Source organism: Lagenorhynchus albirostris, chromosome 6 (genome assembly GCF_949774975.1).
Source record: "Lagenorhynchus albirostris chromosome 6, mLagAlb1.1, whole genome shotgun sequence".
In the NCBI taxonomy this organism is placed as follows: Eukaryota; Metazoa; Chordata; class Mammalia; order Artiodactyla; family Delphinidae; genus Lagenorhynchus; species Lagenorhynchus albirostris.
The window spans coordinates 57,894,600-57,921,771 of NC_083100.1; the positions used below are offsets into that span (position 1 = coordinate 57,894,600).

Here is a 27,172-nt window from a genome sequence, read left to right on the forward strand (position 1 = left end):
AAGGAAGGGAGGACCAAGATTAAAAAACCTTTGAATGCCCTTTAGTGCCTAGCACGATGCCTAGAACAAATAGACGTCAACAAATATGTACTAAATGAATTAATGATTAAAATATCTCATTTAAAATATAACTATTCAGTAATGTTAATTTGATGTTTATTCTTTCAGATACAGATGAATATAGACCTCCTGTTTGGAAATCTTACTGTAAGTATACAAATAAATTGGGTGGGTTATAGTGCTTTATAAGTAATATAAAAATATCAGGAACATTAGATATGAAGAGTCATTCCATTTTGTGTCCATTATTGAAAAATTAATTCACAACAGAATTTGTGAATAGCACAGAAAAAGAAACTGGGGAAATAGGAGCATTTCCACAAAGTCTGTCATGGTTTGCATGTCAGGAATGCATCTCATCCCTCTGAACTCGCATGGAATTCCGTATTCTGGAACTTGAGACCACTTGTTGACAGTGGCTGATAAAACTAATGCAAGGAGAAGCTAACTAAGAATGCAAGGAATTTAATATTCTTAGATCCTGTTTTTTATATTAAAAAAGGAATAAATAAATAATGATAAGTCAGGAGGCTATCTTGCTAGAAAGAATGAGTAAAAAGTGGTCTTCTTTTTTAGGAATTGCCTTCCGAAATATAAAAGAGAGACACTGTATCTATATTGTTCTCTAAACTTGGCATTAGAATACAGATTTTTTCTGAAGAGTCTAGGTTCTTAGTCCTTTATTTCCCCTTCCTTGTTGCCTAGAGAATATTATTGCATCAAGTAAAAGCTACTTCAGAATTTTAAAAGATGGAAATAGGGTTAATATAATCAGAGTTGTTTTTTAAAAATCCATGAATGCACTGTTGCAGAAACCAGTACTGTAAACTTTTGTTTGTTGTCTGTAGAATCAAATAAGCAACCTAAAAAACCTGTACTTTAAATACAGATTATTAGCATCTTTGTAAATGTTGAGTTATTCTGAGTTTTGATATTTGTAAGTTGCTGAAATTTGCTGACTGAAAGAGCAGCAATTCAGATCCTTACTCGGTTTTATGTTCCCAGAGCAACAGAGAGTTTATTGTAATAGGTTGCCACTGGGGGCTAATTATAGTAAGCAAAATATGAACAGTCTCTAAAAATATTGCCATAGATGCGTTTTCCCCCACCCCTGCTGCTTCTGTTTTGATTCTGGGGAGTATAGTTCAAAGAATGTATAAAAATGACTGATGATCTTTACCTCTCAAAGATTTTGTCTCATAACCTCATTGGCGAGAAGCCTGTTTAAAATTCTTCTCTGCATTTTCTGGTTTTCAGTTTACCTTTATTCTCTTTGCTCTGATTTGTGCCTTGCACATTTTAATGTAAGAGCATTTATAAAACCTCAGACTGTTATTGAATCATGGTGGTGATTTTTCCCCCGAAGAATATTGATTACTAAATGTGGTGTATGCAATTTGTATTTTCTGTATCTCCCTATGTCTTATAGTAGCTACCATTTGTCTTAAAAATGGCATATTTCTTTTTTTTTTGGTGATAATACTGAGTTTTATAGTTTCTTTTAGTGACTTCAGTGCCTGAAGAACACTGCCACCCCCCCCCCCCATCATTTTAACAGTAGAAACAGGGAGGAAATTATTAGAATAGACTTTATTTTCTGACCATCAAATGCAAAAACTTCCAGTTCAGTGAAATTTTATGATTAAACTGTGCTAAAGCCACGCAGAAAGGTCCATATTTAAAACTGGTCATGTGAAATTTCCTTATGAAATCATGATGTTGTCTTCTAAGAATTTGTATACGTGCAAATTTTAACTAACGAGAAAACATGTAAAAGTTACATTGTCACATTGAAATAATTGTTGCGATGATCATTTAGATTGTAAATGTGTTTGTCAAAATTCTGATCCTAGAAAAAATTGGGATGTAGGTTGAATTCTTTTTTCTTTTTGTTTGTTTGTTTTGCCTTTACCACTCAGTTAGTTTTATAGTTTTATGTCTAGCTAGCTGTAAATAATCTCCAGTAAGGTATTTATTAATAAAATTCGTCTTTATTAATGAAGTTCATCTGTCCCAGAGTCTGTACGTTTTAATAGGAAAAAATTTTTAAACTGACAAACCTGTGACACCCGTATTTCATCAATAGTGACTGAAATTTTAAGTTACTGGAGTAGTAGGCCCTGCCCAGTACCCTCTATAATTGAGCCATGACATTTTGTTTAATTCCTATATATGCCTTGATCAGAGTTGATAGTTAACAAATTCTGTTTGATCGTCTTTGGGACTGACAAACCATAATGCATTCGTCATCTTCTCTGTATTGTGACTTAAATTTTTGTAATTAAAATACTCCTCAAAACGGTGATAAAATCTAAATGGATTGAGATTTTTAAAAAATCAGGTATGTCAGTCCACATAAGGAGATACAAGCAGAATGAAAGCTATTCAGAATGTTCTGATTGTTCACTTCTATTCTGTACTACATCTGTAAAACTGAAGGGGACAGTTACATTTTCATGTCAAAAGTTGCAGCATGTTAAGGATTTTTTTTTTCTGTCTTTAGCTTGTTGGGGTCTGAACAGCTTTTCACAGTGTGATTCTATGAGAAACTTATTTTCACTGTGATTCTATAAGAAACTTATTTTACCCATGCCTCTCTTGTGCTTTCTGATTTTGGTTTAGTTGAGCTTGTGAAAACAATTCTAAAACCTTACAAGTTCAAACCAATAATTAAATAGAATTAGCAAGATTCTAAGTTGAGAACTCTTTTAAGACAAGTACAGTTTTGTTGCTTTTCAATATGTATTGCTTGAATTAAACCAGGGGCCAAACATGTAATAAATGAGGCAAGTGAGGCAGGTGGGGACTGTGAGAAAGCAGAGAGAGGATGCCCTGTACGTAGGGAGTAGCTCATAGTTAGCTCCCCTTTACTGTGGGTATCTAACACTCTGAGTCCAGTGTTGTCACATCTTCTAAGTTTTCAAGAGAAGCTGGAATTCTCTTTTGCTTTTGTTGTTGTTGTTAAATCTCTTAATTTTTAAATGTTAAAAACAAATTTGAATTTGGAAAACAGCAAACCAAATGACACATGTGAGCCAGTTTTGACCTCAAGATACCAACTTGTGATCTCTGAACTTGATTAACAATGTATTGTCTCTAGATGCTGAGAATTTCATTAATAAGTGCATAAACATTGACACTTCTAAGGTGATTGAAAAATGTTGAGTACTTTAATTATATGTCTTCTCATCTTGAAGTTAGCTATTAATTTTTGGTGAATCATTTAATGATTGTGCAATTTAAATTTTCAGCTGAGTTCTGGTTTAAATGACAAAAAAACTATAAATTGAGAAGGGCCTGAATTAATTACTCTTTATTACAATGTATGATTTTTTAATGATCCTTTTGATGGGTATTCCCTGAATTCATGTTATATTCAGTTATACAATATCCAAAGGCCCTCCCTTTATATATATTTTTATTAAAAGTGAGTCTGAAAGATAGACTAACCATTGGTAGCCAATAAGGAGGCATTTGTCTAAAAATTACTCCTCTCCATGAAATAGAACTATACTCGTTGAAACTCTGATTAAAACAAAGGGTGAAATTCTCACGTGATGATATTTCACTCTTTTTTTCATACTGGCTTATCTTAATATTTGCTTGCTGAATAGGTAAACACATTATTGGTGATAACCAGATACTACAGTATTTGTGCTTTAAATCAAAATCAACATTTTACTTTCTGTAGTAACTTTTAATGTCCTTCTTGACCACCATTCAGTTTTCGTAATTCAGTTTCTATAGGTGACCCTACTTTCCAAAGCATTTGCTTGACAAGGGGAAACAATTGATCTTTTGAGAATTGCTGGTCAAAACAGAAATGTGAACTGAATTTTCACATCTTAGAGTTATAGTTACCAGCAGGGAGGAATGGACCTGAAGCATGGACCTTTTTGCATATCACGATTTGGTTCTCTTGGGAGGATGGAGATTTACAAATATCTCTGAGTGGTACACATGTGCTCTCACTGTCAGGGCCAGACAAATTTAGTTTCAGTGCTTTCTTTCTTCCCTTCCCCATCTCAAAATTATTCCCTTCATATCATCTCTTTAATCCATACAAATATATTCACAGTAGTATTTTTGAAAAACTAACTCTCACAGTAAAATATGGGTATCTAAAACTATTTTAATATGTTACGTCTTGTAGGGATTTTTGCAACCAGGAGGATAAGGCAAAGGAATACATTTCTCTCAGTAGATTCCAAACATTATTAAATGAGAAGTGTTTTGTTTATTTTTTGATTCTTAAACAGTAAAGCTGTATCTTCTTAGCACCTTTTAAATTATAGCATTACCATGTTGTTATGTTTTGGTGATGAACTGTGGATGCATCCTGGTACCCAAATATTATTGTAAAGAATTTTATGTATTAGTATCAGTCACCTACATATAAGAATAGCTAGTCTTTATTGAGTGTTTACCATGTGCTGGGGACTATTTTAAGTCTTTCACATATAGTATTTAATCCTTTCAGTAATCTATGAAGTAGAAACTATTTTTATCCCCATTTTCAAATGATGAAAGCCGAGGCTCAGTATGCATTGTTAGAGGCAAGAGCCCCAGTGTTCAGACCCCAGGTGGTCTGGTTCAGGAATTCAGATTTGCAACTGCAATACTCTGTTGCCATTACATAGCAATACAGAACAGTGATGTGTGTCTATGTATGTTCTCAGTATATTTAGTGTATGTATATACACATATACATATACATAGTCTAATTGTATATGTTTATATATGTCCCTATACTATATATGAATGAATATGATCAGAGGTGGAGTCTATATAATGACAGTTGAAATGTGAGCCATACATTGTCTGACAACCCCAGATGCTGGGTAGTTTGATGTTATATTGACCAAATGTCTATGTATTTAAATACAGTATTAAATTCAATTATATGTGATTATATGTGTAGAAATAGAAAACAGATTTTGTCCAAGAGATAAACTCAGACCTACATAAACACACTTTCTCTGATAACTACACGTTCTGTTCATTTTTTTCTTTATTTTAAGTCAAGAAGCCTGAAGTGAGTCTTAGAAGGACATGGTATTGGTATAATTTTCACCAATCCATTTTCAGATACCCTAAAAATTATCCTCTGGCAAGCTATTTAAGTGTCTGAATTCTCTCTTTTGATGCATTTACCCTAGTTGAATAAGTGGTGGTAACTTTGGCTCAGAAATTTTGTTTCTAGGGGAGATTATCTTTGAAGATAGATGTTCACAATATAAATAGGGGAGAAAAACAGTGTATGTGTTACATCTAGCCTATAAATCCTAATTTTAGTTTCAAGTTTGACACTTAATAATGTACTTTTAAAATATACAACTAGTATTTGTTTATAGCAGAGGCATGCTTTATGTAATATATCCACAAAAATTGGGGAAACTAAATGACCAGATTATGGAGAACAGAGCCAGATATCCAATACTGATTTGTTATAACACTTCTGTGGATTATGATTTTCTTATTTGTGTTTGCTCCTGGGCTTTCACTAAATTTAGTTTGGTTTACGTTCTTTGCTTCATAGCAAAATTTAATTTAATAACAAATAGGACTGTACCACAGTTTTCTTATGAACATAAAAAAGCAGGCAGGTTTTGATTCCTAATATATTCAGATGCTCTACATAAGGGAAACTGACATGTTTTATTTTCTAACTTCCCAGTATATCAACTGCAACAAGAAGCCCCTCATCCTCGGAGAATTACCTGTACTAATGAGGTGGGTGTAATGAAACCATTACAACGAAATGTCTCTCAATCATTTGTTTCCCAAACTTTGACCTTCCTCAGTGACATGGTTATTTGTGGGATTAACTTTTGATGCTACTTAGCATCATAAAATTGTAACTTGAATGCATTTTTCTTAACATTCTTCTCACTTGAAATAACTACCACTTTTTAATGGACTGTTTGGAACACAGGATAGAATAAGACATTATAGTTTTAAGTGACGTTAGTATTCTTTTCAGTGAATTTTTACATTCATCCATTTTTTAGTGTTTTATTCTTTACTTTTTAAAACAGTTTGAAGGCATCATTGTAGCATTATTGAAGTAATTTTTCCATTAAAAAAAGATCTAAATCATGATTTTAAAAAGTCAAAAGCAAAATCATGGACAGTTCACCAAAAGAGATATGACATATATGACATGACAGTATATGAAAGGATGTTCAACTTCATTAATAATAGAAATGCAAATTAAAATACACAGTGAAAATTTTCACTTTTCAGATTGGCAAAAGTTCAAAAACATAGAATATACCCCTTAGCTGGTAAACCTGTGAGGAAATAGGCACGCATATATTGCTGATGGGAATGTGAAATGCTACAACTTAATGAGAGTTTTGGAATATCTAACATCTGCATTTACCCTTTGACCTACCAGTCCAAATTCTAGAGATTTACTCTGATGAATTGCCTGTACAAATATGGAATAGCATGCGCTCAAAGTTTTTCATTGTAGGATTATTTGTAATAGCAGAATATTGGAAAAAATCTAAATGCTCATAGACGACTGATTGAATAAATTATAATACTAAAAAGAAGAAGGAAGATTTCTACGAGCTGATATGGAATGATTTCCATATGCAAAATGTATATATAGTAATTATGGTCCCTTTTTAGTAATAAAGAAGGGAAAATAAGAGAAAAAGCTTATTTTTGCAAAAGAGAAACACAGGAGAGTTAACCCAGATATGAGTGAAATAGTTTTCCATAAGGAGTGGGTGAGGATCAATGTAGAGGGGATAAGGATGGAAGTGAGATTCCTCTGAGGGTGTGTTTTTATATAGTTTTGACTTTTGAACTATGCAAGTGTTTCACATATTCAAATAACCAAATTAAATAAAAATGATTTTAAAAACCCTAAAATTGAATACAAATAGAAACAAATGAACCTAACAAATTCATAACATAATCACTCAAAATTAATTTAAGTAGTTTTTAAACATATTATTTTGGCTATACAAATACAGAGGGAAATATTCTAAGATCCATAACCTACAAAAAGATCTTTTAACTATAGTTATTAGATTTGTTGTTGTTAGTGGTACTTGTTTAGAAATTCTGCAGTTATTTTGTTATAGGATAGAGCAAATAAGTAATTATATTGGATTTTAGGGAACCAAGGTTTTTAGGAGATATTAATATGGAATAGGGGAAATTGAGAGGCACACTGTGGTATTGAATTTGAATTGGAGGTATTAATAAATACCTATGACATCATAGATTTTTGAAAATGTATTTTCCATCTCAGTTTATGGAAAGGGCTTAGAAGCAGTGATGCCCCAGTAAGAACGAATAAACCCAGTGTCCAAATTTTAGTTTCCAAATACTGTTTGCTACTAAAAGGAGCCAGTGCTCCTTAGAGAAATTCCTGATTGTAGAATATGGGGCAGAGAGGTCCAGGAACATCTTATGTCAGAAAGCAAGAAGGGCTCAAAAATGGATGAGGATGTGTCAAAAACACATAGGAGCCCACTTGAAGAGTTCCCAAAAGCAAAATTTGGGATCATTTGACATCAAAAAGAATAATGATAGTAATGAATTACAACACATTGAATGAAAAAAGAATGTGTAAGTCTATAATGATACTTACAAAAAAAACCTATCCCAATACAAAGAGGGAAGAGAAAGGGGAGAAAGTTGTTCTTTCCAGCACTAGTGCCTAAAAATGTAGAAAGAATGATAATGATTTGCACTGATAATTGAGTCAGGCAAGGATCACCACTAGACATTAAAACATTGAATAAAAGGTTGTAGGTAAACAGAATAATCACATGGTCTTGATTATTTATGAACTGCAAAGAGAAAAATATTTTCATCTTTATAGTGGAGAAGTCTAACAGTCACACCTTTAGTCAGGTGATCAAATTCAGCATTACCTGCAATGGGACAGACTGACATGTGTCTCCTAAATGATGCAATGAAACATACACAACGTCATTTATGTAGTATTTCTGCCTAAAATGTTTAACTTAAATCTGTTTATGAAGTATAAGTCAGACCAATCCAGAATGGGTACATTCTGTAAGACAACTGTTCTGGGCTTTTAAATAATTTCATTTTCATAAAAGAAATAACAGTGTGGGACCATTCTAAAGTAAAGGAGACTAAAGAGGCATGCCAACCAAATGCAATGCATGCACCTCGATAGAGTCCTGGTTTTATACATATATATATGTTTTTTTTTTAAAGCTACACATTCTGGGTACAGTTGGAGAAATTTGAATGTGGACTATATATTAGGTAATATAAAGTCGTGGTAACTTTCTTATGATATACTGTTGAAAAGAATTGCGTCTTCATTGTTTAAAAAAATGTTGAAATGGATTTTGTTATTGTGACATCTGGTTTAAAAAAACATTAAATAACTCTGAAAGCACATAGTTAGTCACAAAGGAATGAATTTACAAAATTAGGCAGGGATTTCATGAGATTACCTTTTATTTATTTATTTTTGGCTGCATTGGGTCTTCGTTGCTGCGTACAGGCTTTCTCTAGTTGCAGTGAGCGAGAGGCTACTCTTCATCGCGGTGTGCGGACTTCTCATTGTGGTGGCTTCTCTTGTTGTGAAGCACGGGCTCTAGGCACGTAGGCTTCAGTAGTTTCAGCACGAGGGCTCAGTAGTTGTGGCATGTGGGCTCAGTAGTTGTGGCGCATGGGCTTAGTTGCTCCGAGGCATGTGGGATCATCCCGGACCAGTGCTCAAACCCATGTCCCCTGCATTGGCAGGCAGATTCTTAACCACTGCGCCACCAGGGAAGTCCCGAGATTACCTTTTTTTTTTTCTACCCCTGCACCTACCTCCTTAACCACTCCTTCTCAATCCTGGAAGGGCATCAGAATCACCTCTAGATCCTTTAAAAACATACATATGTTCAGACCCCTTCTCAGACCTTTTGAAGTATGATCTTTGGTAATGAAGCTCAGAAATCTGTATGTATAGGAAGCCCACAAATGATTCTGACCTACAGAGATGTTAAGTCAGCACACTTTTCTTTAAAATCTTTGAAAAAAGAGGATACTTCATGCATGCCCTGGTATGGAGTAATCTCCTGGAGGGAGACCTGGAGTACTCAGCCTTCCCACAGGTGAGTCATCACCAGCTAGGTACTGAGGCAGCACAGAGACCAGACTCCATTTGGCCCTTTACTCATCTTTGAAGATTCTACTGTGTTGCCCACTGCTGCTGAGACTGGTATATGTTTAGCACTGCAAGTCTTTAGTTATGATATTGCAAAAAATAACATCTTGAAGATGTTTTGACAAATAAATTTGACTTTTGAGTTATTCCTGAGAGAGTTAAAAAGAAAGTTCCAAGGAGTTTCTGAGGAGATTGTTCAACTAAGCTTCTACATTGCTGATTTTGCTTTAGGTAGTTACTTGTGCTACTACTTTATCTGCTTATTAGCAAATTGAAGTTTTTCTTCTTCATTTATCCTTGTCTGCTAGAAATGCTTGTCATTTTCCACCCGTACAGGTTCTGATGACTTCACTTTACTCATCCTCTCAAATATTCATCTTTGAACTAAGATGAGCTCTTTATTCATGGGCATAAAGAGAGACGATTAGTAGAAATGGACTCGTGTTTTTCCGTTACATTTCTTTTTTGTTTGTTTGTTTGTTTTTGTGGTACGCGGGCCTCTCACTGTTGTGGCCTCTCCCGTTGTGGAGCACAGGCTCCGGACGCGCAGGCTCAGCGGCCATGGCTCATGGGCCCAGCCGCTCCGCAGCATGTGGGATCCTCCCGGACCGGGACACGAACCCATGTCCCCTGCATCGGCAGGCGGACTCTCAACCACTGTGCCACCAGGGAAGCCCTCCATTACATTTCTTAATCATGTCTTAGTTCACTATGATGATCCACCATTTTCTCTGTTTCAGAGAACTGTCAAAATTGTCAACTATCATGTATTGAGGGCTATGATTTGTATAGGACAAGTTTAGAAGCTTGAATACCAATAGTTTGTCAAAGGTCCTGTTTCAGTAGAATCATAGGATGTTTTAAGAGACCATCCAGTCCAACATCTGTACTGTATCTCTGAGATAACTTTGTGCCTTCCAGGGGAATTAATGACTTCGTTGTAGCCATTCTGTCTTCAAAGAGCTCTAGCTGAAAGAAGGTTTGTTCTTTAGCTGTATTAAATGCTCTCTCTCTGAACCTTCTAGTTTCAATTCTAGTTTTGTCCTTGGACTTTTGCAGAATCAGTCAAATCCTTCCCCACATAACAACCTTAGGAAACTTAAACTTCAACCTTCAGAAACTTGACGCTGCACCTAAATTTCTCTTCTCAAGCTACAAAATGAGTTACTCATAAGCATTGTTTTCCAGAATAGACATACCAATCACAACCAAATACGTTATTGAGAGAGTTGGCAAAGACCTGAATCATAATCACTTGTCTGAAACTGTGTCTTTTCCTGTTTCCTTTCCCCTCTTCTAGTGCCAGTTCATTTAATTCTGTTCTGTTCCTGGCCTCTTAGATAAACTTAACTTTACATTTTATTTTATTTGATAAGAATACTGGTGAAAGACAGCAGAATCTTCTAAGAGAGTTATTTAAAATAACTAGAAATTAATATTTCTGAAGGACGCTTTAAGGTCCAAAAGCCACCTTTAGTAAATGAGTGCACAAAGGCATCCTGCCAAGCATTTGGGGAGATCCGTAACTGTTGCAGTGCTTTAAAGCAATTCTGTGATTAGTATTACAGAAAGATAATCTATCCTGAAACTACATCATTAAAATAATCTCTGCCTTATCTTGTTTCTGTATTAAAAGTTATCTGTGTTCACTTCAAGATGCTCTTAAATCAAAGATCTTTCTGAATCTAAAGGCTTTTGTAGGCAGTCTCGTCTCAGTAATTACAAAGTGTTTCATGTTACTAATTTTATTTTTATTTTTTTTTATTTTAAACATTTTATCAAGAAGGCACTTTTTTTTTAAATACAGCAGGTCCTTATTAGTCATCAGTTTTATACACATCAGTGTATACGTGTTAATCCCAGTCTCCCAATTCATCCCACCCCCACCCCCCTGCCGCTTTCCCCCCTTGGTGTCCATACGTTTGTTCTCTACATCTGTGTCTCAATTTCTGCCCTGCCAACTGGTTCATCTGTACCATTTTTCTAGGTTCCGCATATATGCGTTAATATACGATATTTGTTTTTCTCTTTCTGACTTACTTCACTCTGTATGACAGTCTCTAGATCTATCCATGTCCCAACAAATGACCCAATTTCGTTCCTTTTTATGGCTGAGTAATATTCCATTGTATATATGTACCACATCTTCTTTATCCATTCATCTGTCGATGGGCATTTAGGTTGCTTTCATGTCCTGGCTGTTGTAAGTAGTGCTGCAATGACCATTGGGGTGCATGTGTCTTTTTGAATTATGGTTTTCTCTGGGTATATGCCCAGTAGTGGGATTGCTGGATCATATGGTAATTCTGTTTTTAGTTTTTTTAAGGAACCTCCATACTGTTCTCCATAGTGGCTGTATCAAATTACATTCCCACCAACAGTGCAAGAGGGTTCCCTTTTCTCCACACCCTCTCCAGTATTTGTTGTTTGTAGATTTTCTGATGATGCCCATTCTAACTGGTATGAGGTGATACCTTATTGTAGTTTTGATTTGCATTTCTCTAATAATTAGTGATGTTGAGCAGCTTTTCATATGCTTCTTGGCCATCTGTATGTCTTTGGAGAAATGTCTATTTAGGTCTTCTGCCCATTTTTGGATTGAGTTGTTTGTTTTTTTTAATATTGAGCTACATAAGCTGTTTATGTATTTTGGAGATTAATCTTCTATCCATTGATTCCTTTGCAAATATTTTCTCCCATTCTGAGGGTTGTCGTTTCGTCTTGTTTATGGTTTCCTTTGCTGTGCAAAAGCTTTGAAGTTTCATTAGGTCCCATTTGTTTATTTTTGTTTTTATTTCCATTACTCTAGGAGGTGGATCAAAACAGATCTTGCTGTGATTTATGTCAAAGAGTGTTCTTCCTATGGTTTCCTCTAAGAGTTTTATAGTATCTGGTCTTACATTTAGATGTCGATCCATTTTGAGTTTATTTTAGTGTATGTTGTTAGGGAGTGTTCTAATTTCATTCTTTTACATGTAGCTGTCCAGTTTTCCAAGCATCACTTATTGAAGAGGCTGTCTTTTCTCCATTGTATATCCTTGCCTCCTTTGTCATAGATTAGTTGACCATAGGTGTGTGGGTTTATCTCTGAGCTTTCTATCTTGTTCCATTGATGTATGTTTCTGTTTTTGTGCCAATACCATATTATCTTGATTACTGTAGCTTTGTAGTATAGTCTGAAGTCAGGGAGTCTGATTCCTCCAGCCCTGTCTTTTTTCCCTCAAGACTGCTTTGGCTATTCGGGGTCTTTAGTGTCTCTGTACAAATTTTAAGATTTTTTGTTCTAGTTCTGTAAAAAATGCCATTGGTAATTTGATAGGGATTGCATTGAATCTGTAGATTGTTTTGCGTAGTGTAGTCAGTTTCACAATATTGATTCTTCCAATCCAAGAACATGGTATATCTCTCCATCTGTTGGTATCATCTTTGATTTCTTTCATCAGTGTCTTATAGTTTTCTGCATACAGATCTTTTGTCTTCCTAGGTAGGTTTATTCCTAGGTATTTTATTCTTTTTGTTGTAGTGGTAAATGGGAGTGTTTCCTTAATTTCTCTTTCAGATTTTTCATCATTAGTGTATAGGAATGCAAGAGATTTCTGTGCATTAATTTTGTATCCTGCAACTTTACCAAATTCATTGATTAGCTCTAGGAGTTTTCTGGTGGCATCTTTAAGATTCTCTAGGTATAATATCATGTCATCTTCAAACAGTGACAGTTTTACTTTTTCTTTTCCAATTTTTATTCCTTTTATTTCTTTTTCTTCTCTGACTGCTGTGGCTATGACTTCCAAAACTATGTTGAATAATAGTGGTGAGAGTGTCCACATTAGTGGACAGAGTTTTTCACCATTGAGAATGATGTTTGCTGTGGGTTCGCCGTATATGGCCTTTATTATGTTGAGGTAGGTTCCCTCTATGCCCACTTTCTGGAGAGTTTTTATCATAAATGGGTGTTGAATTTTGTCAAAAGCTTTTTCTGCATCTATTGAGATGATCATATGGTTTTTATTCTTCAATTTGTAAATATCGTGTATCACATTGATTGACTTTGCGTATATTGAAGAATCCTTGCATCCCTGGGATAAATCCCACTTGATCATGGTGTATGATCCTTTTAATGTGTTGTTGGATTCTGTTTGCTGGTATTTTGTTGAGGATTTTTGCATCTATATTCATGAGTGATATTGGTCTGTAATTTTCTTTTTTGGTAGTGTCTTTGTCTGGTTTTGGTATCAGGGTGATGGTGGCCTCCTAGAATGAGTTTGTGAGTGTTCCTTCCTCTGCAATTTTTTGGAAGAGTTTGAGAAGGATGGTGTTAGCTCTTCTCTAAATGTTTGATAGAATTCATCTGTGAAGCCATCTGGTCCTGGACTTTTGTTTGTTGGAAGATTTTTAATCACAGTTTCAATTTCATTACTCGTGATTGGTCTGTTCATATTTTCTATTTCTTCTTGGTTCAGTCTTGGAAGCTTATGCCTTTCTAAGAATTTGTCCATTTCTTCCAGGTTGTCCATTTTATTGGCACAGAGTTGCTTGTAGTAGTCTCTTAAGATGCTTTGTATTTCTGCGGTGTCTGTTGTAACTTCTCCTTTTTCATTTCTAATTTTATTGATTTGAGTCCTCTCCCTCTTTTTCTTGATGAGTCTGGCTAATGGTTTCGCAGTTTTGTTTATCTTCTCAAAGAACCAGCTTTTAGTTTCATTGATCTTTGCTGTTGTTTTCTTTGTTTCTATTTGATTTATTTCTGCTCTGATCTTTATGATTTCTTTCCTTCTGCTAACTTTGGGTTTTGTTTGTTTTTCTTTCTCTAGTTCCTTTAGGTGTAAGGTTAGATTGTTTATTTGAGGTTTTTCTTCTTTCTTGAGGTAGGCTTGTATAGCTATAAACTTCCCTCTTAGAACTGCTGTTTTTTTTTTTTACATCTTTATTGGAGTATAATTGCTTTACAATGGTGTGTTAGTTTCTGCTTTATAACAAAGTGAATCAGTTATACATATACATATGTTCCCATATCTCTTCCCTCTTGCGTCTCCCTCCCTCCCACCTTCCCTATCCCACCCTCCCTATCCCACCCTAGAACTGCTTTTGCTGCATCCCGTAGGTTTAGGATCGTCGTGTTTTCATTGTCATTTGTGTCTAGGTATTTTTTGATTTCCTCTTTGGTTTCTTCAGTGATCTCTTGATTATTTAGTAACGTATTGTTTAACCTCCATGTGTTTGTGTTTTTTACGTTTTTTTCCCTTTAATTCATTTCTAATCTTATAGCGTTGTGGTCAGAAAGGATGCTTGATGTGATTGCAATTTTCTTAAATTTACTGAGGCTTGATTTGTGACCCAAGATGTGATCTATCCTTGAGAATGTTCCATGCGCACTTGAGAAGAAAGTGTAATCTGCTGTTTTTGGATGTAATGTCCTATAAATATCAATTAAATCTATCTGGTCTACTGTGTCGTTTAAAGCTTCTGTTTCCTTATTTATTTGCATTTTGGGTGATCTGTCCATTGGTGTAAGTGAGGTGTTAAAGTCCCCCACTATTATTGTTACTGTTGATTTCCTCTTTTATAGGTGTTAGCAGTTGCCTTATGTATTGAGGTGCTCCTATGTTGGGTGCATATATATTTATAATTGTTATATCTTCTTCTTGGATTGATCCCTTGATCATTATGCAGTGTCCTTCCTTGTCTCTTGTAACAGCCTTTATTTTTATTATTATTTTTTTGCAGTATGCGGGCCTTTCACTGTTGTGGCCTCTCCCGTTGCGGAGCATAGGCTCCGGACACACAGGCTCAGCGGTCAGGGCTCTCAGGCCCAGCCGCTCCGTGGCATGTGGGATCTTCCCGGACCAGGGCACAAACCTGTGTCCCCTGCATCGGCAGGTGGACTCTCAACCACTGCGCCACCAGGGAAGCCCTTACAATCTTTATTTTAAAGTTTATTTTATCTGATATGAGTATTGCTACTCCAGCTTTCTTTTGATTTCCATTTGCATGGAATATCTTTTTCCATCTCTGGACTTTCAGTCTGTATGTGTCCCTAGGTCTGAAGTGGGTCTCCTGTAGACAGCATATATATGGGTCTTGTTTTTGTATCCATTCAGCAAGCCTGTGTCTTTTGGTTGGAGCATTTAATCCATTCACGTTTAAGGTACTTATTGATATGTATGTTCCTTTGACCATTTTCTTAATTGTTTTGGGTTTGTTTTTGTAGGTCCTTTTCTTCTCTTGTGTTTCCCACTTAGAGAAGTTCCTTTAGCATTTGTTGTAGAGCTGGTTTGGTGGTGCTGAATTCTCTTAGCTTTTGCTTGTCTGTAAAGCTTTTGATTTCTCCATCGGATCTAAATGAGATCCTTGCCAGGGAGCGTTATCTTGGTTGTAGGTTCTTCCCTTTCATCACTTTAAGTATATCATGCCAGTCCCTTCTGGCTTGTAGCGTTTCTGCTGAGAAATCAGCTGTTAACCTTATGGGAGTTCCCTTGTATGTTATTTGTCATTTTTCCCTTGCTGCTTTCAATAATTTTTCTTTGTCTTTAATTTTTGCCAATTTGATTACTATGTGTCTCAGCGTGTTTCTCCTTGGGTTTATCCTGTATGGGACTCTCTGCGCTTCCTGGACTTGGGTGGCTATTTCCTTTCCCATGTTAGGGAAGTTTTCGACTATAATCTCTTCAATTATTTTCTCTGGTCCTTTCTCTCTCTCTTCTTCTGGGACCCGTATAATGCGAATGTTTTTGCGTTTAATGTTGTCCCAGAGGTCTCTTAGGCTGTCTTCATTTCTTTTCATTCTTTTTTCTTTATTCTGTTCCACAGCAGCGAATTCCACCATTCTGTCTTCCAGGTACTTATCAGTTCTTCTGCCTCAGTTATTCTGCTATTGATTCCTTCTAATGTATTTTTCATTTCAGTTATTGTATTGTTCTTCTCTGTTTGTTCTTTAATTCTTCTAGGTCCTTGTTAAACATTTCTTGCATCTCCTTGATCTTTGCCTCCATTCTTTTTCCGAGGTCCTGGATCATGTTCACTATCATTATTCTGATTTCTTTTTCTGGAAGGTTGCCTATCTCCACTTCATTTAGTTGTTTTTCTGGGGTTTTATCTTGTTCCTTCATCTGGTACATAGCCCTCTGCCTTTTCATCTTGTCTGTCTTTCTGTGAGTGTGGTTTTTGTTCCACAGGCTGCAGGATTGTAGTTCTTCTTTCTTCTGCTGTCTGCCTCTGGTGGATGAGGCTATCTAAGAGGCTTGTCACCTTTTATTTTTATTTAGGAATTTTTTTGTTCTCCTCATTTCCCATTTTTTCTACCCATGATAGGCTATCATAAGAGAAATGTTACCTACTAAATATAGAAAATTAGAGAAAGCAAAGCATATAATTCAGCACAAGTACTAATGTAAAATCATGTCTTACTTAGTCATATTGACTTCAACCAGTTTTAGTCTGAAAAAAGTTCATTGACAGTTATTATGCACTTTAAAAACTTAGAAATAAGCGTATTAATGTTTATATGCACATAGCATAGTTTTATTATTGCATATAACATTTAAATTCCCAGTTTGATCTATTTGCAGGTAAACTCGTTTGTGATAATTCATAATCATTATTTGTATGATTTCAATTGAATCAATTTCAAATTGGTTGTAAGGTAGTTATATTACTGACTAATCCTTTATTTTGATTATTAGTGTAATGCTGCACTGTCTGTGATTTTGAAAAGACTATTCCAAGTCAGTTCTTAAATAATGATATCTAAGACATCCAAATGCTGTAGTTGGGGAGGAGAAACTTCTCCACCCTCTTAAGTTTAGTGGCTGGGGCCTACAAATTAAACTTACAAAAGAGACATTAACAGGAGGAAAGATTTATTTCATGTGCATTTGGGTAAGGAGGGGCTCACAGCAGGTAAATAAAAGCCCCAAAGAGGCAGTTACACCCAGGGGCTTTTATGCCATTTTAATAAAGGGTGTTAAAGTGTGCACAAGAGACAAAGGAAAAGGGAGTCTAGGCTTCTGAGGGAGGTGGTAAATTGTGGGAAGGTGATTAGGAAATGTATAGTAAATAAGGGTTGTTTAGTAAGGGTTATTATGCAGATTCAAGTCATCTTGGGTGTCTCTCAAGTCCTTCTGTTCTCCTCCTTCTGCTTTGGGAGAGGAGGACACCTTTACAAGGGGAAATTAAATCTATGCCCTACTTTTAGGCCGAAATGTGGAGGGCAGATTGCTCCTCCTGTGTTTGCTCTTTCTTAATTGCCTTCAGCTCAAAATAATCCTTATGCTAAAGAGGCATATCTTGGGGTGGCATATTCTGATCCCCTTCACTATCTAGATATGAGAAAAAAAGATTTTAAATTTGAGTTTTATTTGACATTCCCGTTATAAAAATGCAGAAAAGATATAATTGGTGTGTGAATTTTATTTTGGACTTACTGCTTATTGTAACAGTGCTGTATTAATCAACAGTGTTTACTTAATTTCTTTTAATTCAAGATTCTTTTACGTAAAGGAATATAATTATTCAGCAATATAAGGCCAAAATCAATATGTCATCAAGATGATTACTTAGGTAATCAATGGAAACATATTGTGGACTAATGCAGGAGTATCAAATAAATAATCAGTATTTGTCTTGGGTTGTAACACTATTACTGAACCAAACTTGGGTCCACTCACCCACATAGCAAAGCCAACTTATTGACACTGGGTTGTGGTAAAGAGAAGTACAACGTTTATTGCATGGCTAAGCAAATAGAACGGGCACCTCATGGTCAAAAGAACCAAACTCGCTGATGGCTTTCAGGGAAAGGATTTTAAAGGCAGCATTTTGGGTGAGTGCTGCAGGGTGCATGGCTTTCTTCTGATTGGCTGGTGGTGAGGTCATGGGGTGGTGTTTCAAGAATTTTAATCATCAATCCTCTGATTCCAGTCAGTCTAGGGTGTGCATGCTTGTGGTCAGCACATAGTCACCATCCTCCATCTGTGTATGGGTCTTAGTTCCTGCAGAACAACTCAGAAATATATGTCAGATTGTTGTGTATATACTTTAAGGAGGGACTAGGACTCTATTGCTGAACTGTGTTTGTTGACTGCTTTTCCTCTGCATTTCTTCACATCCCTAATTAGTAACTGTTTGAGTCTGTTCCTTGGAACTCAGGAAAGGGCCTGGGAGACTGAAGCCTTTTTCTACAAACAAGAAATGGGGGTTATGGAGAAGCTTTTGTACCTGGGAGGGCCCTGCTCAGTTTCAACACCATTGGGCTGCCACACCACTTGGGGCCACCACCAGCCCCTCAGCCTTCACTACTTGTCCAGGATTTTCATCAATGAGTAGAGTGTATTCAAGAACTTTCTTCTTTTTACCTCAGTCACATAGGCCTGATAAAGTATTTTACCTTCAACCACCTGCAAAGATCTCATGATTTGACGGAAAGGCCATGATCTCGTCTTCTCAAAATGTTGGGGGCCCCCATTCTAATGTGTCTGAGACTCCACTGTTAGGTTGTATGGAAGTTAATCTTGATTTCTGTTTTTTTAAAGGTGACGTTCTTTATTAAAAAAATTTTTTGACAGACACTACTAAAGTCCCTTTTTTACTATTCCCTTGGGCCCCTCAGTTCAGTTACCTCCCAGCTTCCTATAGGTACCATTTGAATTTGGTATATATTTTTCCAGATATCTCTCTATGCTATAAATATATATTATTGCATGTGCATGTGCTTTTCCTAAGTGGTGTCGTACTGTATTACTTATTTTATAGCTTATAAGTATACTATTCAATAGTTTGTCTTGGTGACCTCTTCATGTTAGTTCCTGTAGTTCTACATCATTCCTTAAAACCATGCATGTTATTTATACTATAAAGCAGTTTAGTTATTCCCCTATTGGTATATATTTACTTCCATTTTTAAAATGACTGTGAACAGTGCTTCAGTGAACATTCTTATATATGTTTCCATGTGTACATGTGCGAGTGTTCCTGTACAGTAAATACTGAGGGTTTGCACATTTTTAGTTTGAATAGACACTGCAAAATTGTTCTTCTGGATAACATTTCACCATATAATACTGTAGAACCGTAAATTAATTATTTAAGACATAAACATTGAATTTTTTTCTCAAAAGCAAAAGTTTGCTTTCAAACAAAAGTAGATGCATGACCCTACTCTAATAAGCTCTGGACCTAAAAATAGAATAGCCATCCTCTGTAGCTATAGGGACCAACTGGTATATTTTTAGTACACTGAGTTTTATGAGCAGAGAAATTATGCAATAAGACCAAATCAGGTGGAATTTACTTTGAGAATATAAATAACCTGACTACAACCTCAGCAGACAACAGAAGATTCCTGAAGGGTAAAGTATTATTTAAATATAACGTTCAGGAAGAGGTAAAATCGTGTCTCTCCTACAGAAATGAAGATGAACATGTGTTAAAACTGTATTTTCTCACCACAACAAGAGAGAAGCCCGTGAGCTGCAACGAACACTCGACGCAGCCGCCCCCGCCATAAAAATGTATTTTCTCATGTGATATGAGGGAACCAGACAGATGTTAATAATCAGTTCAAAGGGAAAAGCAAAATAGCGTATATTTATAGGAATTCAAGGAATGTTGAGATGAATTGTAGTTAAAGACAAAACCTGTTTTTCCCCTGAGAAGGGGTAGGGAAGAAGTCAGTAAAACCACTACCACACAGGAAAAGTGTGTGTGTGTGTGTGTGTGTGTGTGTGTGTGTGTGTGTGTGTGTGTGTGTGTGTGTTCCAAAATAGCTCAAAGACAATGATCTGGGCTACATAAGCCAGCAGTGTATGCTATATATCCTGCATTTCATTGAAATACAAAATTTATTTATTCAAGACGAATAAATATCTCGTTTGCTGAAGCAGTACCAGACCTTGATGACCTGTGGATAGGTAACCTAGACTTGGTAGTCAGGCTCTGTGTAGAGGTGAAGGGAAGACAGTCACTGAAAGGATAGACTTTGAGTTTAGCTTTGGGAACTGCCATATTTAACTAATTCAGATGAGTCAGTGTCAAATAGACAAAGGGTTTGGGCCCTTCTTGCTATTCCTGAATAAGAATCCCAGTTTTACCCTAGGCTCTACCAAGAAACCTTGAACAAGTTCTCTAACCTCTCTGATTCTCAGTTTTCTTCATCAATAAAATGAGAATGATAATACTATCTTAATGAGGATGCAGTAGAATAATTCATCTCATTGTGAGAATTAAGTGATCTCCAAATGTAATTATAGCACAAAGCACAAACTCAATAAATGTAGTCCATGGTGTCACCCAGGTACCTCCTCGGGAAAGCTTATTCCATTCCCGTCAGGACCCAGTTTAAATGTCGTCTCAGAGAGGTCTTTCCTGACCATCCAACTTAAATACCTCGTTAGTCCTCACTTTTCTGTTACTCATTCTTATTTTCATTACAGCACTTATTTGTGTTCGTTTGTTTTATTTCTTTAAACTTATTTATTGTCTGTCATCATTAGAAAGTCTCAAAAGAGTAATGACTTTTTGTCATATTACAGGTAGGACAATGCTTATCACTTATTTGCCACTAAATAAATGTTTCTTGAATGAACAGGGCAAATATTTTAAGTCTACCCTAGTAAAAATTCCTTAGAATCTATTCTCCTGGACCTTTCTTTAGGTACAATGAGCACACCAGCCATGAAAAGCTAGGGGAGATAAACTGTGGTGAGGGAAGAGCTGGTGGGAGAACAGAAGGGCAAGATTATATGGAGATGTTAACAGAATGGAGAATATGGTGTAACAGGAAGGGAGAGGATGGGAGAGAAAGCCACAATCTGTTCTGACACAATCGTGGCATTAAGTTTTTGGATGTTTCATTTTACCTTTTGGATAAAGTGATGTAAGTATTTTTTCAGATTCATAAAATCCTAGAAATGAAAGATAATTTAGTCTGACTCTTTTTACACACACAGTGTTTTATAGATAAGAAAAAGGTCTGAGAGATGAAGTGACCAGTCCAAATGGCACAGTCAATCTGCTGATAGGAGTGGAACCCCAGACTCTGATTTTTCTAATCTTATTCTAATTCTTTTTCTTAATATATGCTTTAGTTTGTCACATATTCAGAATGTTGAGTTATGTTCTGAACATTTCCATTTTCACAAATATCCTTTTTTCTCTTTCCCAATAGGTAGAAAATAGACCAAAGTATTACGGAAGAGAGTAAGTATGGATTATCAGAAAACATTTTGTAGATTGGAATGTATAAGAGAGACAGGTAAATGGATGCTTTTAGTAAAAAAATAAAAGCAAGAGGAAGGAGGTATTCAAGTTTGAATGAGTTAAATTATTTTTCTGATTGTAAATGTAATTGTTGTAGTTGGTGAAAATATAGAAAATAAAGATAAGTGTAGAGAAGAAAATAGCATGGGAAAATGTGTACGTGATAATGTTAAAGATGCAAGCCATATATGTAAATAAATAATGCTAGATGTATATATATGAGGAAAAGTATATATTTGATTGTATGTGTTTATTAAGCATATAGATACATATACATACATGTATGCATGTAGTAAGGTATGGTGGTTTATTCTACATTTATACTTTTATTTTCCAAATTTTCTGTAAGTAAATTCATGCTACCCAGAAATAACTAATGTTAACAGGTTGAAGTATTATCTTCTGAAGATCTATTTTCTTAATGGTTTTTACAAAATTGAGTTATTATACATATACTTTTTATAGCCTGACTTTTCCATTTAATATTAATAATGAGCATTTTTCTATTTTATGAAAAATGTAATAATTTTTAAAGTCCTTAATTCTTCTGATTATTTAAGAAAAATAGAAATATAACCCTTCGAGGAAAAGAATAAAAATCACCTATAATCCCATCATTCCCCAAATAAAATCATTTGTTTTTCATGGCTGAAGATCATATCAGATAAACAATAATGTATATAACAAATATTTTTAAATTATCTAAAATTCTGTTTAAGTTTTCAGGACTCTTATGAGTAGAACCTAGGTGCTTAGGAGTTGAGGGGAGCCACTGGTGTTCTTTATGGTTATACCATAATTTAGTCATTTCTCTGCTTTTGGCATATAGGTTGACTTTAAACGATAGTATTAAAAGTAACACCGTAAGAAATACCTTAGTGCATTAATCTTTTTCTGGGGCGGAAATTTTGGGTCAGCTGGTATGAATAGTTTTAAGAGTCTTTAAATACCGTCATCAAGTTGTGTTCCAAAATTGGTTTCCTTGAATGAGATTTTCTTCTGAATTAATTGGGTTTTTAAAAACAAGGAGATATTAAATTTTACTAACTTTATTAGTTGATGTCATGTAAACTTAAAATAATATACCAATATGCTAATCTAATATATGTGTTATTACCACAGATAGGTTACTGTCTTCTTACTCCTACAGAATCAGAGTGGACCTGGTTTTGAAAGATTGAGGAATTTAAGGAGATAAGAAATTCTAGGAGCCCATTGTTAAACCTCCTTGTTCTAATTGTCATGATTTGAGCGTATGTACTACAAACTGCTTTAAGACTTAAATTGAGAAAGACCGAACCTTTCCCATGAGAAAAATTTCAAAAAGTTGCCACTTGAGCCCTCGTAAAGTTCTTAAATTATTAAGGTGCTATTTCAGGGCCTTTTCAAAATATCATTCCAAATTCAAGGGACTGTTGGGTTTTTTGTACCTTTAAAAGCTACGGTCTCATGTGAGCAGTTGTTCAATTCAGTTTTCTTTGAGTTAATGAAAGGACATAATATTTGTGTAAGTTCTTTATATGTACATCACCATACGAATATAAGGTGGTTTTATATTTTTAATATTAATCATTAGTTACCACGGCTGTTTTTTAGTTTTTCAGTGTTTTATGTCAGAATGTTATAGGTTGAATCTACTGTGTTTGTATAAGGAGTGTGTTATTTTTGTTTACTCTTCTTCCTCCTTTTTTCTCTGTTAATCAAAAATAGGGTTTTAGCAGGGAGTGAAAGCAAGTATTACAGTTGTTTGCTTTTGGCTTGAGTATGCAGTGATGCAGATTATGCACATTATTGAGCAATCATGCCAATTAAGGGCAACCCAGGGTACCTGGAAAATTGCCAACTTAGACTCTGAGCCAAAATTTTTGGAGCAATGCCACTGGTGTGAAGAAGGGAAGTGGGACACATTGCTGAGTGTTTTTTAGCATGTCCATATGGTCAGGCAGCTACATAAGAAGGGAATTGTCCTCTTGAGACAGGTGGTTGGTCTTCGGTAGATGGATGTGAATTTTGATTCCGTGATTGTTAAATGGATTGGAGAGCTACTTCGGTGCTGTTCTTGTCACCACAGAGAAGCTGGCCCCGGGCCAGGCCCAGAGAAACACAAGCATAGTTAAACCCAACTGCTCCCCTTCAATTTTATGGCAGTACTTTGTCTAGAAATCAACAAGAGAAGGTGGGAGGTTTTGTTTTATCTTGTTTTATTGAAAAAGGTGGAAAGCATGCAGTTTCTGAATTGACTTTGTTTCTTAGGTTTCATGGCATGATCTCCCGAGAAGCAGCAGACCAGCTCTTGAGTGTAGCTGAGGGGAGCTACCTCATTCGGGAGAGCCAGCGTCAGCCAGGAACCTACACTTTGGCTTTAAGGTTGGTCATGGACCTGTAATTATAACTGTGCCTCATTTAAAACCCTCTTAATAGAGGGCTTTCAATTTTAAAAGCATCCAGCATGTAATTGAATTGGTTCTTATTTTCTTGGGACCTAATTACCATTTTAATAGCTTTGAGACTCTTAAAAAGTTCCTCATGAATGGTAGACTCAGTAATTAAGAACTGAAAACTTCTAAGGCATTTTTATTGTAGCTGCTTTCTTCTATGTCATCTTACCCATTCCCTCCCATCTGTCCTGCTGTATCAGCTCCCATCTATTTCTTGAATAAGGAAAGGAACTAAAGAGAAAAGACCTTTGTAACTCGTAAAATTAAAGCCGATGTCATTTCTCTTGGGTTGGCTTTTGGTTCAAGCAGCTTTCCTTGGGAACTCCTGGCTCTTTCCTATCTACTGAACTTTGCCTAGCATTTTGGCTGTTCTTCGCTTACAACACAGTGGCCAGAAACAAGTATTTCCATTAACCCTGCAATAATAACAGAGCAATAATACAATAGCACGCTTATCCATTGGGCTAACCTCCTTCCAGGACTCTAACCTCATTTAATCTTCACAACAGGTCTAGGATGTGTGTACAATTTCTATCTCCACTTTACAGATAAGGAAACAGAGGACCTAGAGGTTGAGTAACTTGGCCAAGGTTATACATTTAATAATTCGTGTAGCTGGTATTTGAACCCAGACAATTTGGCTTCAGAGTCTATGCTCTTAATCACTCTACATGGCTGCCTCTCTAGAGTCTTGGAATAGTTATCCATTGTCTTTGTTCATTCCTTCATTTGTTAATTCATGCATTCATTTATGCATTGTTTGGAAAAGATTTAAAAGTAGAAACTTTGAAGAAAGAGGTCAAAGAAATAACATTTCTTTTGGTAGCCACAGAGAGAGAAGAGAAAGGTAATATTATTGCTTAGGACTCTGATATGACCACGTCCAACTCCGTCTCCAATCACTTATGCCTGGGTGAGTGAGCAGGGACTGTTCTTACTCCCATCCACCAGATTTATTATTAATCTTCCTGGCAAAAGAATGGTATAATTTAGTATTTCTTCATGCTGAATTCTGAATCAATAGCATACTTGGACAATAGAGCTTGTTAACAGTTCATGGAAATCTGCTTTTATGGAAAATTATAAAGCGTAAATCCCCCTTCAGTTACTTAATTATGTTGCTTTTTCAGGTTTAAATTTTGGTATATAGGGGAAAAAATCTGGGCTGAGAACTTAAATACCTATTCATTTTGCCACTAAATGAGCTAGATGACTAATTTGGAGCAAATCACAGGTATTCTTGAAGCCAGCTGCTTCATCTTTCTATTCCTAACATTTTATAATTCTAGGATTCTACAATTCCACATATCCAAATAGATGGTCATCTGAGTGTCTGGGGTAGATAAGCCTTGATGTACAGGCTAGTGGGCCAAGATAAGCAAGAAGGAGGTGGGGTGAAAGGAAACAAAGCAATCTGTATACTCTCTTCCTTTTCCCTTTGTTGCCGTCTCCCCACCTTCTTCTGAGATCACTGGAATTTTAACTCAGTTTCGCCTCATTGTAAAGTTCAGGTACTTTCTATTATACTACATCGCCTCATAATGTGGTCATCACGCTGTTTTTTACTGAATAACACCAGCAAACGCCCTAGGGCCAAGGATTCAATGTGGAGAAAAGTAGCACCCAGATCTTCCAAATTCTTCCTCATTCCCACCCTCTCACCCTCTCTCATGCTACTCATGACTTTATAATCACTCACTGTCCACTTTGGCCCAGGAAATCCTAGAATTGAATTGAAGAATAGAGCAACATGGGATTGATGACAGTGCTTTTAATGTATAGGTCTGGGGTAACATGCAGCTTTCCTTTTGTTTTTGAAAATCATCAGAAAGTTTTTACATGGAATAGAAATAGTGAGTAAAAGGGCTTGTAGTGGAGGTAGGGAATTTGTGAGTATGTGTGAGTAATTTACATGCTGAAATATGATTTTCTTTGTTTTGAACTAGATGTATGGTAGGGAAGTGTTAAACAGAATGTGAGATAGAAGTTGTATTGATATATCTCTTAATCTTATCTGATATTCCCCATTTCAACTAACGATTCTCCCAGTTAACATCAGTCTGTTTTTAACAGAATTCATGATCCACTGCGGTAGGGAGGCAGTTTGAATTTACAGCCATCATTGTTTATTATGCATTTGCTGTGTTAAACAAAGGCCCTAAAATTAGGAATAAGTCCTTGATTTCAAGTTGTTCCATAGTCACCTCAACCTCACAATATGTCCAAAACCGAACTCGATCAGTTTTCCTCCCAGATACGCTGAAACACCTGTATCACTTTAATAGCTGGTGACACTGTTATTTAGCCAGTTCACAAGACCGAAAGCAAGACATCATTTTTCTTTTCTCTCAGTTCTGTTTTAAGATGTTTGTAGGCCTGGCCTTATTCATTTCGAGGCCTCCATCTTACACCGTATCAAACACTATATCCCATATCAAATACATATATTTTGCTGTTAACTTCGTTTTTTTTAAATATAAATTGCTTTTGAAATTAACTTTAGATTTCCTTTTATGTTTTGGAGCCACACCTTTTTATTCATATTTTATACCTTTTCATAGACTCTGGAAAGCCCAAGGTACTGTACCTATATTATCTAATGGTTAAAAGAACTTTTTCTTCTTGCTCATCTCACACAGCCAAGCCCAACAATCTTTTATTTCTTAAGTAATTTTCAAAATTTCCCCTTCTTGGGGCTTCCCTGGTGATGCAGTGGTTGAGAGTCCACCTGCCGATGCAGGGGACACAGGTTCGTGCCCCGGTCTGGGAAGATCCCACATGCCGCAGAGTGGCTGTGCCTGTGAGCCATGGCCGCTGAGCCTGCGCGTCCGGAGCCTGTGCTCCACAACAGGAGAGGCCACAACAGTGAGAGGCCCACGTACCGCAACAACAACAACAACAAAAAATTTTCCCCTTCTTTTCAATCAAGCCACCTCCTGGATTAGTTTCATGAGGAAGTTACCTGTATCCAGCCTTATCCCCTCTAATGTATCTTCCATGGTATCATGAGTGATCAATCTTAAAATCTGATGCAATGATCAGCAAAGTCGTAATGTTGAGTAGGACACAAGGTTTCAAAGGCCACACCTCTCTCTGTCACTGGCATCTCCCCCATACCTGGGGAAGCCTAACCTTTACTGATGATCTTTGTGTATAATGTGAGGTATCAGTTCAGCAAGGATGTATTGTATATGTGGTGTCACAGTATCAATTGTTTGCAGTCAGCAAGGAGATTTTCATTGCATGGCATGGAAGGTCGTCT

At 36.0% G+C, this 27,172-nt stretch overlaps 1 protein-coding gene across 1 annotated transcript in view; it reads left to right on the forward strand.

Annotated features, from left to right (window-relative positions):
• The window catches only part of CHN1 (chimerin 1), a 177,302-nt gene that overhangs the window by 45,302 nt on the left and 104,828 nt on the right, over positions 1-27,172 (forward strand). The window contains exons 3-6 of the mRNA XM_060152609.1: positions 169-207; positions 5,738-5,793; positions 21,381-21,412; positions 23,726-23,839. Coding sequence (XP_060008592.1) covers positions 169-207; positions 5,738-5,793; positions 21,381-21,412; positions 23,726-23,839 — 241 coding nt within the window. The remainder of the gene's footprint in view (positions 1-168; positions 208-5,737; positions 5,794-21,380; positions 21,413-23,725; positions 23,840-27,172) is intronic.